Source organism: Electrophorus electricus, chromosome 17, assembly GCF_041902795.1.
Source record: "Electrophorus electricus isolate QZ-2024a chromosome 17, ASM4190279v1, whole genome shotgun sequence".
NCBI lineage: Eukaryota > Metazoa > Chordata > Actinopteri > Gymnotiformes > Gymnotidae > Electrophorus > Electrophorus electricus.
In genome coordinates, this window is record NC_137513.1 from 9,449,791 (window position 1) to 9,466,200 (window position 16,410).

At 42.4% G+C, this 16,410-nt stretch overlaps 1 protein-coding gene across 6 annotated transcripts in view; it reads left to right on the forward strand.

Annotated features, from left to right (window-relative positions):
• Positions 1 to 16,410, forward strand: part of agfg1a (ArfGAP with FG repeats 1a) — a 29,272-nt gene that overhangs the window by 7,784 nt on the left and 5,078 nt on the right. For 2 of the 6 annotated variants that reach the window (XM_081700337.1, XM_081700334.1), the window contains exons 2-8: positions 5,444 to 5,537; positions 12,400 to 12,515; positions 12,611 to 12,773; positions 13,109 to 13,259; positions 14,012 to 14,140; positions 14,916 to 14,984; positions 15,392 to 15,598. In XM_081700337.1, coding sequence (XP_081556463.1) covers positions 5,444 to 5,537; positions 12,400 to 12,515; positions 12,611 to 12,773; positions 13,109 to 13,259; positions 14,012 to 14,140; positions 14,916 to 14,984; positions 15,392 to 15,598 — 929 coding nt within the window. The remainder of the gene's footprint in view (positions 1 to 5,443; positions 5,538 to 12,399; positions 12,516 to 12,610; positions 12,774 to 13,108; positions 13,260 to 14,011; positions 14,141 to 14,915; positions 14,985 to 15,391; positions 15,599 to 16,410) is intronic. The other 4 variants (XM_081700335.1, XM_027016847.3, XM_027016848.3 and 1 more) reach the window with 4 other exon arrangements.

The window sequence follows — 16,410 nt, forward strand, 5'->3', positions numbered from 1 at the left end:
TTTGTTTGTTTTTTTAGTCCCTCGTTGAAAAATAAACAATTAGCTAAGCTTTGCACTGGTAACAATTTTTTTTTTTAATGATGTAGAGAAGTTATATATGCAACTTGATTGCAATAGACACTTGTCCACTGTTTTCAGAATCAGACCATTTGGGCCCCCCCCCCCCCCCACTGCTTTTTGTAGCCCAGTTTACATCCAAGACACTAATGGCTGCAATTATGTGTTTTTATACAGTCCCCTAGCTCTAAATTAGCTGTTTCTGATAGCGAGGATTAAATGTGAGGGCATGAGTGATAGAGAGAGTGAGAAAGTCAGCGTGTGTATCCATTGCACATGGAAAGGCCATGCCACCTGAACTCCTACAGGTTCTGCTAGGTTCCTTGATGAAATCAGCCTAGATTTGTTGCTAGGTAATGTCCCTTAGCTGATGGAACGTGTTAATATGCTGTATGTGTGATAGAGGGAGATGTTGGCGACATCATGGTCATACCTTTGATTTCCACAGCACAGAACTACTTTTTTTTTTTTAAAGTGTAATCATGAAATTTTATCAGATGATTGTCTTACAAATAATTGTCGTTTAACAGTTTGTATTTTTTCTCAATTATTGTACTATACTATAATACGCACATGATCCTTGTGATGAATGTCAATTTATTGAACAGTGAACGTAGGGTGGGAAAACAGGATAAATTAATTTGTATTACCTAACAGAACAAAAACGTGGTTTAAGTAAATTAATGGAAAAGACATTTGAATTTCCAAGACCAGGCTCCACATAAGTTAGCAGCTGTCCGTGGTGTGGATTTTGCTGGCACCTTTGTGCATAAGCAGTTTTCAGATTGCTTAATTCTATAATGACCATAGCAGGCCTAGCTTCTTGCCAGTTTTCATGTGTGCCTTGGGTCCAGAGCTGGGCTCTCTATGCAACCCAGTGCATCTCACACTCCTATGTTTGTCTCTCTGAAGTAAGTGCTTGGAGAAAGACGTACAGACTGAGACCCACTTTCCCTTTCATCTGCTGAGAACGTGTGTGCATCGTGCACATCACCATCATTTTATCGGCATGGCAGTAATATCAGTATAATTACAGAAATAAATTTTAAATTGCAAAAATTAGAACTAGTCCAGTGATCTGTAAAGGCAGTGTGATGTGCTCTTCTGCCTTTAAGTAACAAGTGTGATTCGGCAAGGTTGCTGAAAGCTGCAGTTCCTTCTCTGTCTTTGTTCCTGTTTATCTGTATTCAGCAAAGAAAAATGTGAAAAATCTCCTTCTTTACACGCTCTCCTACTGTTTCGGTTTGGCTGTTTTACATCTTTTTCAACAACTGACACTGAATATAATCCATTCTGTATTAAAAATGTATTTTATTTAGGATGGGCTTTGTTCGATGGTTTGGCTTGCCAAACAGGTCGCTGACCGGTACAGACACCAATGCACACAGTGAAACGAATGTGTTCTCACATCGACTGACACATCGATGGTGGTAATTCACCCTCCTACTCCTGTGCACGTCTTTGGGTCCCAGCTGTCAAACTAAAGCGCTCACCTTTGCTAACATTTACTCAACCTGGCCCCCGGCAGTGAGAAAGTGTTCTTGAACACTGTTCCATGTTTTGACTTCATTCAAATATGAGCAGCTCTAAGCACATAGCTGCCTACCTGTGTTTTTAATGCGCTTGTCTATTGACTGTGTGCGTGCTAGGAATCATAGTTGGATCCTTAGGTAATAGGCTAATTGCTGCGCTGCTCTCTATTGCATGTCATTGTGACGCTACTGAATGTGTAAATTGACACCTACTAAACAGTATCTGGAGTGGGCAGCACTGTAGGTCCCAGACAAGGATTTGGTTAAGTGCTCTGTGATGACTAGAGACAGAGATGTACGTTTGGGCAGGGCTGATCCACGATGCTCTGGGATGATGGGTTCATGGGGCCAGGATCTGTGGTGAGAGAATGTGATTTGTATGTAATAGACAAACTGACAAAAGTGGCCTTTTCCTTCGGCTCTCTCTCGGTCCCTTCCATTTCTCTTCCTTCTGCTCTCGTCCTCTTGAGTGGCAGCGGTACAGCTTAGCATTTTTATGTTCTAATGTGGCAGAAAAGCAGCCAACAAAGAGTTTCTGACTTTGTTGATGAGTCTGTGTGTTGAATGAGAACAGGTCAAACAGTAAACCGAGGGCATGCTGCTGAAGGATGGCTTCCCAGCAGAGGCTCCAAGAGCCCAGGTGTTCCCGAAGGCCTTGCTTCAGGGTGGTGAGATCCAGAGCAGCAACTGCGCCCAGTACGCCTGGACCAGAGCCTATGTATACCATATAGCCAAACCCCAGTCAGAGTGCAGGACAGTACGCACACCGTGCTGGTAGTGGTGTTTTATTAGCATAATTAAGTTTTAAATTCACTTCTGTTGGTGCTGTTACTGCTTGGTATGCTTCAAGTGCCTTTAGAGTCTTTTTAGTCTGCATGTGATGGCTCCAAAACTCTTATCTGCATGGGCAGGCAGTGAAAGGTTCACCCACTGTCTGAGCGCCAGTACCGAGTCTTAAGGCGCGTCCTTCCTTTCTTTCGAGGGGCGGTGGCTCGAACGGAGCTGCAGTCGAGGCACGAATGCTGCGAGATAGCGTGCGGGGTGTGACCAGTGCTTGCAGGCAGGTGGGGGCTGGTTCATTCACGAGTCTGTAGGCAAATGTAGTTAGATTAAGTCTGCTGCAGTCAAGGGAAGGAAAGGAGAGGGGCATGAATCATCTGGAGCGGTGTGGGAGAGCCGGAGAGGAGATCGTGCGACTGCATTCTGAATCAGCTGCAAGCGCCTGGCGGAATGTACAAAGAGATCTGCCAAGAGCGAGTCACAGAAGTCCAGCCGTGAGCTATGCAGTCGATTGGCCTCTCTGGAAAGAAACGGCCAGATCCTCCTGGCAATCTACATGGGAAACGTGCAGGTCTAGGCCATGCTAGCCACGTGAGCAGAGAATGACAGCTGCTTGCCCAAGACTGCACTCAGCGTTTTAGATATTTTAGGACATTGTCATCCGTCTTCAAAAGAAATCCGATCACGCTTTGGGCAGGCGTTTTTAGGAATATGTAACAGCTGTGTCTTTCAGTTATTTGTGTTTAGGTGATGGGCCTCTGTCCATGATGTCAGCTCCACAGCTTATCATGTCAACATCTTAGTGTCTGAGGGAGAGAAGGATGAGATCAGTGTCTGTGGCTATAGAGAGGAACACGGCAATGGCTCTAAGCATGAGAATTTGTGGATTCTCTCCATATTATTTAATTTGGAGCAAGTGTTAGCGGTGATGCTAACACTAGTGAGGGTGGACAGAAGAACATGCTTTTCTGGGATATCCTGGGCACTGACCACCTATCTCCATACCGGCTCCCTAACAAACCACAGAAAAACTAAGTATCATGATCCATATCGTTTCATGTCTTCAGTTATTGTACATTTTTAATGTCTGGTGACACTATCTAAGCCTCTGTAAGATGTCCGTTGAAGTGCTGCACACTGCTGCTGTCCAGATCGTCTGAGTGCATAGCCAGCAGGCTTGGACATGCCTGCCCCAGGGCCCTGTGCTCCGCACCCAAGCCCAGGCGCACTGGCAACAGGCAAGCAACATGAATAATTTAGCACCTGGTCTAGTCTTACACAGGCAGGCCTCTGTTGCTGTCCCTCAGACTCTCCCACAGAAACGCAGTTTGCAAGGCTTTTTCCTCCCCAGCCTGACCACCAGAGTCCTCACACAGCAATGATTACCGGGGAGGAGTGTTGAATAGTCCGTGTATCCATGTGTCCTTTGTGTTTATTACCTTTTATGTATTTGATGCTTTGTATAGCACTCAATACCACTACTTCTAAAAAAGCAAACTGGGACAGTAAGTTTGGGTGCCAGGAGATTCACCAACATCATGCATACACACTTAGCTCACTAGTTTGGGGTCAGCTGGAACGTAAGTGCACCTGCCAAAATATATTTGGCAAAGATCTGTATTGTCTTCTCAAAATCTAACCTGATACCTAACCCGTTGGCCACATAATCTACTGACACCTGAGCGGTTCTTTTATCTTCACAGGCAGGCACACATGCATGCATGCCCACACACACACACACCCCAAAGGCAAGGTCATGGCCAGATGAATGTATGAAAATGAATTGCTTGAGCTACACAAACAGACACACACACACACACACACACACACACACACACACACACACACACACACACAGACAGACAGACCCAGAGGTGCCTGGCAGTCTAACTTTGTTGTCCTTGTCCCAGATTTATAAACCATAAGCAAATAACTCACATTTCTATGTCCTGAAAGAACAGGGTCTGCAGTTAATATAGTACACACAGACACTGCCACTAAATATAGTGCATACACATGCGTTCATGCACACGGGGACTGCTGCTAATCCAATACAAGGAGCTGAAAAAGTGTAACACTTCCCTGATCAAATTAACCCCTGCTCTCATCCTCCATGGCCCTCATTTCTGCTTCTCTCCCCTTCCCTGCTCTTCCTGTTTATATATGTTGTAGTTACAATAATAACAGTAACAACAGTATGCTTTATATTGCTAAGTATTTATTTATTGCTTAAGTTAGTACTGTTTGTGTATGATGAGCAATGAACAAAGAAGAAATGGAGCCTCTGGGGATTCTGCAATTAAGCAGTGTTCATCGGTGTGGTACAGCAAGGATGTGTGTGTGTGTGTGTGTGTGTGTGTGTGAGCAAGAGAGGGAGGGAGGGAGAGAGAGAGAGCGAGCGAGCATACTCCTTAGTGTGTTTTAACATGCTCAAAATAACACTCAGTCCTTTCTTGGACTGGCTAATGCTGCTATAATGAAAAGGGTAGCAGTAACAGGTCTGGTAAAGGCCTGACATTCTGACATTTGTTTGCATTTCCTTTTTTACACAGTCCTTAACTTTTAAGATAAAACAGATTTTGTAATGAGTTGTTTTCATTCCAGACTATGACAGGGCAGTTGAATTTAGCACAGATGGCACTTGTTTGGCCTATGTCAACTGGTAGACAATATGAAATCAAGCGATCATGATATTTTCCATTCTCTTGACAAAGATATGATATGATGTAAATCTTTTCGAGGTAAAATATTACATGCATTTTTTCTGACTCCAGTCAAAGCAACAAGGGAAAATGATCATACAAACCAACCAAGCACATAGAAACCATACGTAACTGTTGAATTCTAAACTTTAATTGGCTATGTCTAAAATATTTTGCACCTTTTGCTGAAATTTGGCAACTATAGCCTTAATTTTTCCATTATGTGACTAAGTGACAACTTTCCAGAACTCTTAGCATTTCTTTGTAGCGTGACATGAGGGCAGCTGATGGTGTTTGTTTTTTTGGTACTGAAACATACAGTGTATGTTTGACACACATCTCAAAGTCTCTGTCTCTCCCTCCTTTCTCTAGACGAGGCCTGAATCCTCCCCACAGAGTGAAGTCCATCTCCATGACAACCTTCACGCAACAGGAAATAGAATTTTTACAGAAGCATGGGAATGAGGTAATAATATGTGACCAAAATAACATTACTATCAAAAGTGATGTCAGCACCTGTCTGGGCTTTGGGGAAGGTGTGTCAATGTGGATTATGCTTTTATGTGTTCAGAGATCTGGTTCAGATCAGCGTTTTTGAATAAGGCTAAATTCAGCCTAAGATGAATGTGGTTTGTTTGAAAGAGCATTTGGGTATATGAAGGTTCTTATCTTAATCTAACAGATTATTTATGCAGTGTTTGCATTTTTTGATAATGCATAATCTAATCGAACATATGTTGACAAGAATTATTAGTATGTTAATAATTGTCTACAGTCAGATAAATTTCAAGAATTGCATACTGTTTAGAAATTATTTGAATAGCACTGCACTTGACTAGTGTAACACTACGGAAAGTTTGTCTCTACTATTATCACAAGATTGAGACACTTCAGTAAAGCTGGATGGTCAGGAGTTGGAGTATATTACACTGACCCTTAACACCAGCACTCAAGTCTTGTTACCACAGCCTCTGTTTTGTCTGTCTTGATTTATTGTAATCACTAGATAAAAATGAAAGGACATGCATTAATTCTTGATCTCCTGGGAACTTCTCATGTTTATCTTTTTTTAAAACTATTATTCCCTAGACAATAATGATGCCATGATTATTATAATAATAATAATAATTATTATTATTATTATTATATACACACACACACTACATTTTTACTGTGATAAATATAACTTTTCTAAAACCCTAAATGCATTTTCATCCACTCGAGGGCAACAGAAGAAAATGACAAAAGGCATAGAAACCACACAAAACTGTGAACTTTAATCATCTACGTCTGACATCATTTCCAAAAGTACTGCTAAGAAATAAAAATGCAGCCAACAGAAAAGAAGCTAATAGAGGGCTTTAAAAGCTTGTTACTGTTTTCTAGCTCGTGCTGAAGAGCTCAGGGCAGACGGTGCATCCCTACCGGCATGACTCCACCCCATTAGAGCTCAGCGCTTTCCGGTAGCCTGATATTCCATGTCAGAGTATGAATATGTCTAATAGCTTTATGCAAAATGGCAACAGTAATAAAACTGGAATTTGCGTAGTGACATGGCTTGCCATGACCCAAGGCTTACTTGGAATACTGCCAAGATCGCATTTGGGGTTGGAATATAACTGCGCATACATTGGGACACCTTCATAAAACCATGAACCCAGGCACTCCTAGATCTCAGGGGCGGGGGGAATTTCTCTTTTAATGTGTAGGATGTGGGCTGCAGTGCATCGATTTGCTGTGATGCTTCCTTGCACTTAGTTCTCTACCTCTACTCTGTTTGTACCCCTCCTACCTTTTATTTATTGGCATCTAAATTTACAGAGTTGCATACAAAATTTGTTTCAGTAGCAGTCAGTGTGTACATTTACGTGTACATTTACATGCACATTTACGGCATTTAGCAGACGCTTTTATCCAGAGCGGCTAACAAAAAGTGCTTTGTCATTTACTCATAGAATACATCCTAGCTAGTACAGTTAGTTAGAGTTCGAGATACCACTGAACTAGAATACTGCTGAAATATTGAGGTATGCTTCAATGCTGCAAAATACATAAAAGCTATCTCAGACAACGATAAGTGCAATAAACAATAAGTAATAAACAATAAGGTTGTTAATCAACAAAGGTGCAGTCAACATCAGTGTAATAAACAATACCCTACAATAAGTACTAGTTTCAGTTAGTCAACATAGGAGCAAGGTCAGTGGTCATTTAAATAATCCACAAATAGATGGGTCTACAGTCTGCGTTTGAAGACTACAAGGGACTCTGCTGTCCGGACAGCAATTGGAAATTCATTCCACCCTCTAGCAGCCAGGACAGAGAATAGTCTCGATGCTTGTCTTCCATGGTGTTTCAAGCCGAGCCGTACTTGAGGTTCGAAGTACTCGGGGTACAGATTAGTACTTGGACCACTGACATCGTGCATGGAGGGGCCGGTCCACTTTTGGCTTCGAAGGCAAGCATCAATCTGATGCGCGCAGCTACTGGAAGCCAATGAATGGAGCACAGCAGTGGAGTGATGCGTGAACTTCAGGAGATTGAAGACCAGCCGTGCTGCTGCATTCTGGACAAGTTGTAGAGGTTTGATGGCTCTTAGAGGAAGACCAGCGAGTTGCAGTAGTCTAGCTTTGAGATCGCAAGAGGCTGCACAAGCACCTGGGTATCTTCCTGCGTGAGAAAGGGCTGAATCCTTCGTACGTTACAAAGGAGAAATCTGCAAGACTGGGTCAGATTTGAAACATGAGTTGAGTGCGACAACTGGTTGTTAAGCTACCACGAGCAGTGTAGGTAAGTTACTGTGGAAACCTATGGAAGGGGTTATAAGTGTAAAATAAAAATGACATTTCTGTCACAGCTGATTTAGTCCACCGTGAGAAGCATGAAAGTTAGGACTGTGTATAGCAGTCAGGGGCTGAGAAGGCCATTTCAGATGGGGTGCTGATGCTCAGCCGTCGGACTTCACCTCCTCTCTGCCTGCTCTCGGGATACAACACTGCTTTCTTCCTGTTTTCTCTTTGCCTTTTTCTGTCAGTTTTGTTTGTCGTTTTTTTTATTCCTTTACCTCCTTTTGTACCTTCTTTTCCACTCTTTCCCTTGTTCCTCCAAACTCTCTGCATTCTGTGACTTCCCCTGTGTCCACAAGTGAGGAAGTTTATATGCAAGGTCACACTGGAAATTGTACTGCATACCTTCACATAACTTAACACCTGCCATTTTTTTCCTACTGAAAAACGCTTGTTAATTGTAACTGTAAATGCAGTGTATTGTATGGCAAACATATTTCTAGAATTGTGGCCACAAGCTTTTTAATTTTGGCTGCGAGACTCCATTGGCTTAGTGACTCGAGAGTGGCCAGTGGAGACTTTCATATTTGTCCACCTCTAGTTATACATTTTATTTACTTAAAAAGAACATTTTGTGTCTAATTGGTCAACAAATCTCGCTCTTTCTTTCCTCCCCCAGTCTTGTTCCATCCCTGCCTCCAGTCACAACTCTGTACTCCTTCAGTTCATGTGGACACACACGAGCTAAAACCAGCCTGCAGTCTCCATGGGGAATTTAATCAGCTGGGTGGGTCACTCAGCTAGTGACATTGAGACACCACCTCCACATTCAGACAGTAACTCCAGATAGAGCACCTCCACATTCAGACAGCGCCTCCGTCTTGAGCTTTCCCCTTTTCAGTGATCTTCCCGAGGCGAATCAAGGCCTTTAAGCAGCAGGTCAGCCACTGAAATAAAAAATGGCTTCTTGCCTCTGCATCCGGAATTCTGCTAGTTTGAATGCGCCTGAGTCTGAGGCTGTTAAAATAACTGGTTATGTAGCGTGCTCTCCTTGCAGAGTTCTATGCGTGTTTTTGCCCTGTGCAGTGCTTTCTAAACACTGTGGAATGGTAATTTTGGTCTGCTGCTGATTTGCATAGTTAATAGCGATATCCCAGTGTTTTAAAAATGTTGCATGTCTGTGCGATTTCTGAGTGTGGCTTTAAATACACTGAACATGTGTAAAAAGTGGCAGTGGGACTCTATGTGGGTGTCAGCATTGTTATGATTGAGTTGAGCCATTAAGTGTGTATGGTTTTGCAGATGTTGACATAATACGATCTGGCGGGTGTCTGTATTTAACATGTTTTTGTTGTTTTGTGTAAGAATGAATGGGCCCTGCATAGACCTTTGTTTTCCTTCTTCTAACTTGATTTTACCATCAGAAGCTCTCACTGTACCAGTTTCTTTCTTTACTTATTCATTTGCTTGCACACGTGTGCAGAGAGAGACAGACACACACACACACACACAAACATACTTGCTTTCCAGTGTTTCACACATACATTCCACCGTGCTGCACCCTCACCATAAACACTCTTTATCTTTACCTCTCTCTCCTTTCTCTTGTCCAGTGTGTGAGAGTCTGCTGCTGGGCCTCATTGAGAAACTGAATTCTGGTCTAAGATTAGATTTGTCTCCTGTTTATGGTTGTATTTCCCACCCTCCCAGAACAGTTGTCTTCTTCCAGGATGGACTAAATTGCAGTCTCTGTTCCCATTGTAAATGGCATTTATCAAACTCCACAGTATTCCAGAGTGGGTCAAATTTTACTGGTCTTTCTCTAAGCAGCAAAGTATTTTAAAAATACATAGATCTTGATAATGATCAATTATGTTAAATAGCACAAAAAAAAAGTCAATATGCATTTATTCTAACAGTCATGTATCATACTATCATAAATAAAATGTTGAATGATATACAACACTGAACACTGTTAGGAATGCATTAATTTAATAAGGCTTAATTGGAGAGAAAAGTAAGTTAGAAAGGTATAAATTAACAGGCCTCTCTAACGTCCTCTATCAGAGCCACTTCATTTGGATTTCAGCCATTTTCTTTATGAGATGATGCAGTCTCATTACACTTTACATATTGCATGCCTACTGGCAAGCTTGTCCACGCCCTCAGACAAGACATAAGTACTGGAGGCTGGGAAGAATTTGTTCAATTTTGTAGCAGATGCTGTTCTGCACTGTGTTCTGCACTTTGTATGCTCTTCCAACGATAAAACCACAAATAATTCAATGGTTGAAATGTATTTTTTTTACCTTTGCTCCCTCCACTGTTCCAATTATTTTAATGTGTAAATGGCACTTCATGGAGGACTGCTACAAAAGCTGTGTGCAGTTTGATTCTGCATTCAGCAACTCTTACTCCTAAAGGATGGCAGTTCCAGCATTGTGTAGCGTAGGTTCACAGTTTGTAAGTATGCATTATTTGTGGATTTGTGATGTTTAAAGCAAACAAAATAGCTACTATGAGTGTTCAAGTGTGGAGTTGTTGGCATAGTCCCAGTGCTCAGCTGTAGGCTTCTCTGCACACAAATTGTCCAGAAATATGATTTTTCTTTTTTTTCCCCCGATCATTAGCTGTCAAAGTGTTCAAGTTTAGAGGTGGATTCATGATTGTAATGCTGTAATGTTATAGTTGCAGTCCACATAGCTAAACTAGTTGTTTAATGCTGGTATTTTTACACGTGTATTGTACCAAGGTCTGCCTGCCTACAGAGACCTTCGTGTCTGTTTCAGCCATTTTCTTTGTGACAAGATGATGTGATCTCGTAACATTTTTTCATATTGTCCACCTACCAGCACTTGGCTAACCTGCTAGCTATGTTTCTAATGCCACCAGTATTTTTACATATGTATTATATCAGGTTCTGCAGACATGCCGAGAACTGCATGTTTGTTCGTGAGACAGTGAACATCTTGGAAACCACCGGACACTGTAATCATGTCTAACATTTCAAACACACCGGTGTTTACAGCTCCTCAAGAGAGAATGCTGTAAGATGGATGGAACGTGTAGGGGTGGAACCGCTTTGGCAGTTGACCAGTCAGAATATAGTGTTCAAGCTAAGTTATGAGGGTGGGGGTGGGTTAAAGGCTCTGTTTCAGACATGGGGTGATGAGATGTGCGGTATGAGAAAAATAATGTGTTTTTGGGACATTGAAGCATCTATTCTAGTAGACCCCAAAAATACAATTATGAACATTGAAGATGTGCATAATGGGTCCCCTTTAAGCCTACTTCATGTAACACATCAACAGTATATAAGCTTAATGTAGATAATGTGTTGACTGAACATTTTCAAGATATTTGGATAGTGTATTCATATGCTTCAGTGTTGTTTGCCATAATCCTACCATCAACATCATTGCAACAAATGCCGCTCCATTCTCCTGTCAGCATTGTTTTCCATGGCAACACTACATGCGCATTCGTTTGTATTTGTATGTAACCAAAACCCTGTGTTTATCATTTGCCCTCACTAATTATGATCCTAAGCTGTTCTTGTTCACCTCACCCGCAACTCATCAAGGCTACACTTTAAAAAGGATGAATCTTCACATGCATGAAAGACTGGCTTGGGTTCATACATTGAGTTAAAGTCTTGTATTCCTAATTGCAAATCTCTTGTGTTCTTGGTATTTTGTTTCTGCATTTCTCATTACTGAGACTTGTTTTGAGTGTATTGGTCTGATCGCTTGTATTTTGATCCTTGAATTGTCCCACTTGTGAGCGCTGTTTGGTGGAGTAAACTTGAGATTGCATCCAAACTCTACTCTGATTCATTCAAGACAGTCACAGATGCTCTGTTGAGAATTTATCAATCATATACAATACACAAAATGGAAGTTTTGGTAAAATATATATACATACACACAGTGATGTGAAAGTGTTTGCCCCCTTCCTGATAGCTTTTTTTTTTTTTTTGCATGTTTCACACTTAAATGTTTCACATCATCAAACATTTAAATATCAGACAAAAATAACAAGTAAAAACAAAATGCAGTTTTTAAATGAAGGTTTTTGAGTTCCTTCAAAAACCATGTGCAAGTGTACCTAGATGAATTGATGCTGTTTTGAAGGCAAAGGGTGGTCACACCAAATCTTGATTTGATTTAAATTTCTCGTCTGTTCATTCACTGCATTTTGTGAATTGCTGAAAATAAACTTAACACTTCCTTTTTAATTTACAGCATTTTTTCCGACCTGCCTAAAACTTTTGCGTGTGTGTGTGTGTGTGTGTGTGTGTGTGTGTGTGTGTGTGTAAATATATAAAAATGAAGTGCATGAAAACAGTAAATTCCCAATAATGTATTACGTTGTTATTACATCATTGGGAAATGATTACAATATTCACCAGCACTGGGCTTATTCTGGGTGGAGTGATTTAACTCTGTGGTTCATTCGCACATCCATCAGCCTTTCTCCTTGCTTACAGATCGTCGGTGACGTCTGTTGTAAAGATTTTTTTTCTCTCTCTCTCCTTTGCAGGCCTGTAAACAGATATGGTTGGGCCTTTACGATGACAGGACCTCGGTCATCCCAGACTTCAGGGAGCCCCAGAAAGTAAAGGAGTTCCTCCAGGAGAAGTATGAGAAGAAGCGATGGTGAGGCACTGGCATTTTCTGCACATGAATCCTGGTTAACAATGACGTGCCTCCAGGTTAGACAGCTTTGACAGGGTCGTCATCCCTCCCCCCAGGTATGTTCCCCCAGAGCAGGCTAAGGTCGTAGCCTCTGTCCACGCTTCTATTTCTGGTTCGTCTGCCAGCAGCACTAGCAGCACTCCAGAAGTTCGGCCCCTCAAAACCCTGCTGGGAGAATCGGCCCCTGCCCTTCACCTCAGCAGGAACACCCCTAGCCAGGTAACCCGCACACCTCCATGTGCTGGCTTCATTGGGTGATTACACAATCCACCTGCTCATTATATGAGACGTACTAGATGGGGCATTAGATAAGGGATTTGTGTAATGTGGAGCATGTTAGATATGTAACTGTTTCGGATCAATTTGATACTCTTTGTACCAGTATGCATGATTGTTATTCACAACAGAACATTTCTCTAGTTTCTGTTTTCCTGATTACCTGTTCTCACTAAAGAGTGTTTTGTAAATGTTCTTTGTCCTTCCTTGTTCACTGTAGTTTCTCTTGCTTTGTCTAAAAAGTTTTCTTTTTTGCTTGCATGTTTTGTCTCTCTCAGTCCCCTGTAGTGTCACGTACTCAGTTGACTCAGCAGGACAGAAAATTTGACCTGCTCAGTGATTTGGGTGGAGATATCTTTGCAGCTCCACCCTCCCAGGCTACAGGCAATGCAAACTTTGCCAACTTTGCACATTTCAATAGTCATCCAGGTAAGATATGTGCCCACATGTTCACAAAATACATCCACTACCTCTCTCAGTCTCACGCACGTACACAACTTGCAGAATACATTTCTGTACTCATAAGACACACTCACAAACCCATTTGGGATGTTGGGATGATTTAAAAGATAATGGTTGGTTTCAGCTAAGAACACGGCAGCCGTTTTATTTTTTCAGTATTGGAGGACTGGTCTTAATACAGTTGCTATGGTTACTAAAATCGTTAAGGAATGAAGTTGCTAGTGGATGTTGCATATCCCCGAAGGATAATGGCACCACAGTTTAGCTCTTAAAAACTCCTTAATTCTCCTGCCAGTGCAGTGCTACATATTTCTTATTGTTTCACACTTTTTCTAACCCTCTGGGAGAATGATGGAGCCTATGTAGTGTGAGTGCATGCGTACGCGCGCGTGTTCACCTCAAGGCCTTTAGCGTGTCCTTTTCGTCAGTCGTTGGTTCACCACACGTTCATGGTGCACACTGCTCTCATTGCCTTCCATTACTTTTTCCTTGTTTTGTCATCCTGTATATATTGGACATCAGTTTCACTGGCCTCTCCATTTCACTTCAGCCGGTTCCTGCCACGAGACCTGGAGTCTCTGCCGAAGCCTTCTGGGCTTTTTGAAGTGCAATTGGGTTTAGGCGAAACCCTGTGATGTCCATGCCATTGTGTTGCGACCATTTCTCACTCCTCATACCACACTGGTGTTGTGTTTTTTTGTTGTTGTTGTTGCATCCAGCAGCACAGAATGCTAACGCTAGTGCAGACTTTGCAAATTTCGATGCGTTTGGGAGTTCTGCTGCTGCTGCCGCTGCTCAGAGTGCTGCCTTCCCCTCAGCACAAGCCCAATTTCAGTCTGCACAAAAAGGTACAACACACACACACACACACACACACACACGCTCTTTCTCTCTCTCTCTCTCTCTCTCTCTCTCTCTCGCTCTCTCCCCGTTCCTAGTAGCTCAACAGTTTCAGCCTGCACAAACATGTACAACACACAGACACACACGGCATTAGAAAAAACAGCCCTTCAAGTACTATTTCAGCACCATTTTAGCCTGCACACACTGTGCTCCCATTAGCTCTGTGGATTTTCATTACACCTTCTCATGCTTTTATCAGCCACAACGCTGCACCATTAAACACATGTGCACGCGTTTGTGTGTGCGTGCGCGCACCTGGGTGTGTCTTGCCTTACCCTTATCTCATTGTTCCCATGTTCTTCCTTGATTACATCAGTCGTTTATAAAATGGTGTCTCATTGCCTTTACGTATCCGTATGACTTTCTTTAATTAACAAATCAATTTGTCCACTCTGGTTCGACCATGAGACTCATTAACTTTTGTGGGCGTGGTCTAGGCACCTTTTCACTCTCTGATTGGCTGAATCATCTGGCTGTCACTCTGCTCTTCCATTGCAATGCTGCAGCTTTTTTCGCCCTTATTGTTTATTGCCTCCTTGTTGTTAGCCCTAATTAAATCTTCATTTGGATTACTTTTACTCTTTTATTTCTGTCTTCTGTTCTTCTCTATTGTTTTTTTTTCTGTTCTGTGCACCTCTTCTCTATTCTTCTGTCTGCTCTCTCTGTTCTTCTGTCTGCTGTCTATTCTCATTCACTAATTGTAACTGGACGGGAGGACAGCGAATGCTGCCACACGTACAGGCAGTGTGGGAGAATTCCCCTCAGCGCTGCCCCTACTGGCCACTCGCAGTAAGTCATGCACACGCGTGTGCAGGCTTACGCCTGGAGTCCCTGCACTGTCTCCACGCCTTCAGTTCTCCCTTTTCATTCTATGGCTTGCTTATCATTTGACTAGTGCCCTTCTTGGCTAAATGTGTGTGGCGTGTGTGCATGTCTCCACCCTGCAGTTCCTGCAGTTTTCTGTACAGAACTGATAGTAAGGCACAGGTCTCTTTTTTTTTTTTTCTGCTTGGATTAAAATTGCATTTGTGTGTGCATGCATTTTTTTTTTTAGAGCAGTTTTAACAAAATGTAAGTTTACTATATTTGGATAGTCAGTCATCCTCCAGAGAAATGCCATTTGAAAGACCCACACACGCACACCCATCCACCCATTTCAATTCCCTTCCTCAGCTTCTCTCTTTCTCCTCCCACAGGAGGCTCACCAGGACTAGCCAACGCCAACTTTGCAAACTTCGACAACTTCCCCAAGTCGTGTAGTGCTGACTTTGCATCGTACGGCTCTGCCCAGACCAACTGCGCTGGGGGAGGAGCTAAGAACGAAGGTGGTGCTGTACCTGCGGACAGGTACGCTGCCCTCGCCGACCTGGACAATATCTTCAGCTCTGCAAAATCTGAACAAGGTATGCACTGAGACACTTGTCCAACACGTACCTTCTCCTCCCTCTATTCTATTATACCACACTTTTGATACACATCTATTTGATTTTAGCTTATTGGCAACATTAGTTGATGCACTTTGTACTTCTGTGCACGTTTGTAGGTAGTGCAGTGTCTGAGCAGTGGGTTTGCATGTTGCTGTCAAATACCTTGTATATGTACAGTTCCAGCAGTCTTCAGCATTGTTCAGGCTGTACTGTATAAGATGCAGAAGTTGAAATCGTGAACAAATGCCACGCCAGACTGTTTGAGTTCACGTGTGCTGAAAGTCAGATTATACACTAAAGATTTTCTAGCAATAAACCCACAATGCTAGAAAATTCCGACGTTCTGCCTTTGTCATCCCTATGCATGTTCTGTCCGCTGCCACTATCCCACAATACGCTCATCTTTTGAGTCCCATATGCTTTATTTTCATTTCGCTATCTTGCTGTTTATTTGTAGTTGGTGCGCGAGTTGTGCACGTCTCTAGGCCACTTCCTGTTGGTCGTTTTAAGATGAGAATCAAAGCAGCAACATGCTATGAGATTTTGGAGCAAAATTTCTGACACTGCCAGAAGATAATTGTAGGCTTTGGTCACACAGGAGTTCAAACGCCTATTGTGGAGCCTGACACACATTCCACATTCAAAGACCACAGATTTGAACTTCCTTTATTTCCGACGGTCATCTGTGACAGGATCATTTTCATGATAATCCTATAGTATAAACCCATCTTAAAATGCTTGGCAAAGGAAACCCAGTGTGGTTCTTGCCTTCAGTCAGCGCTCTGTAG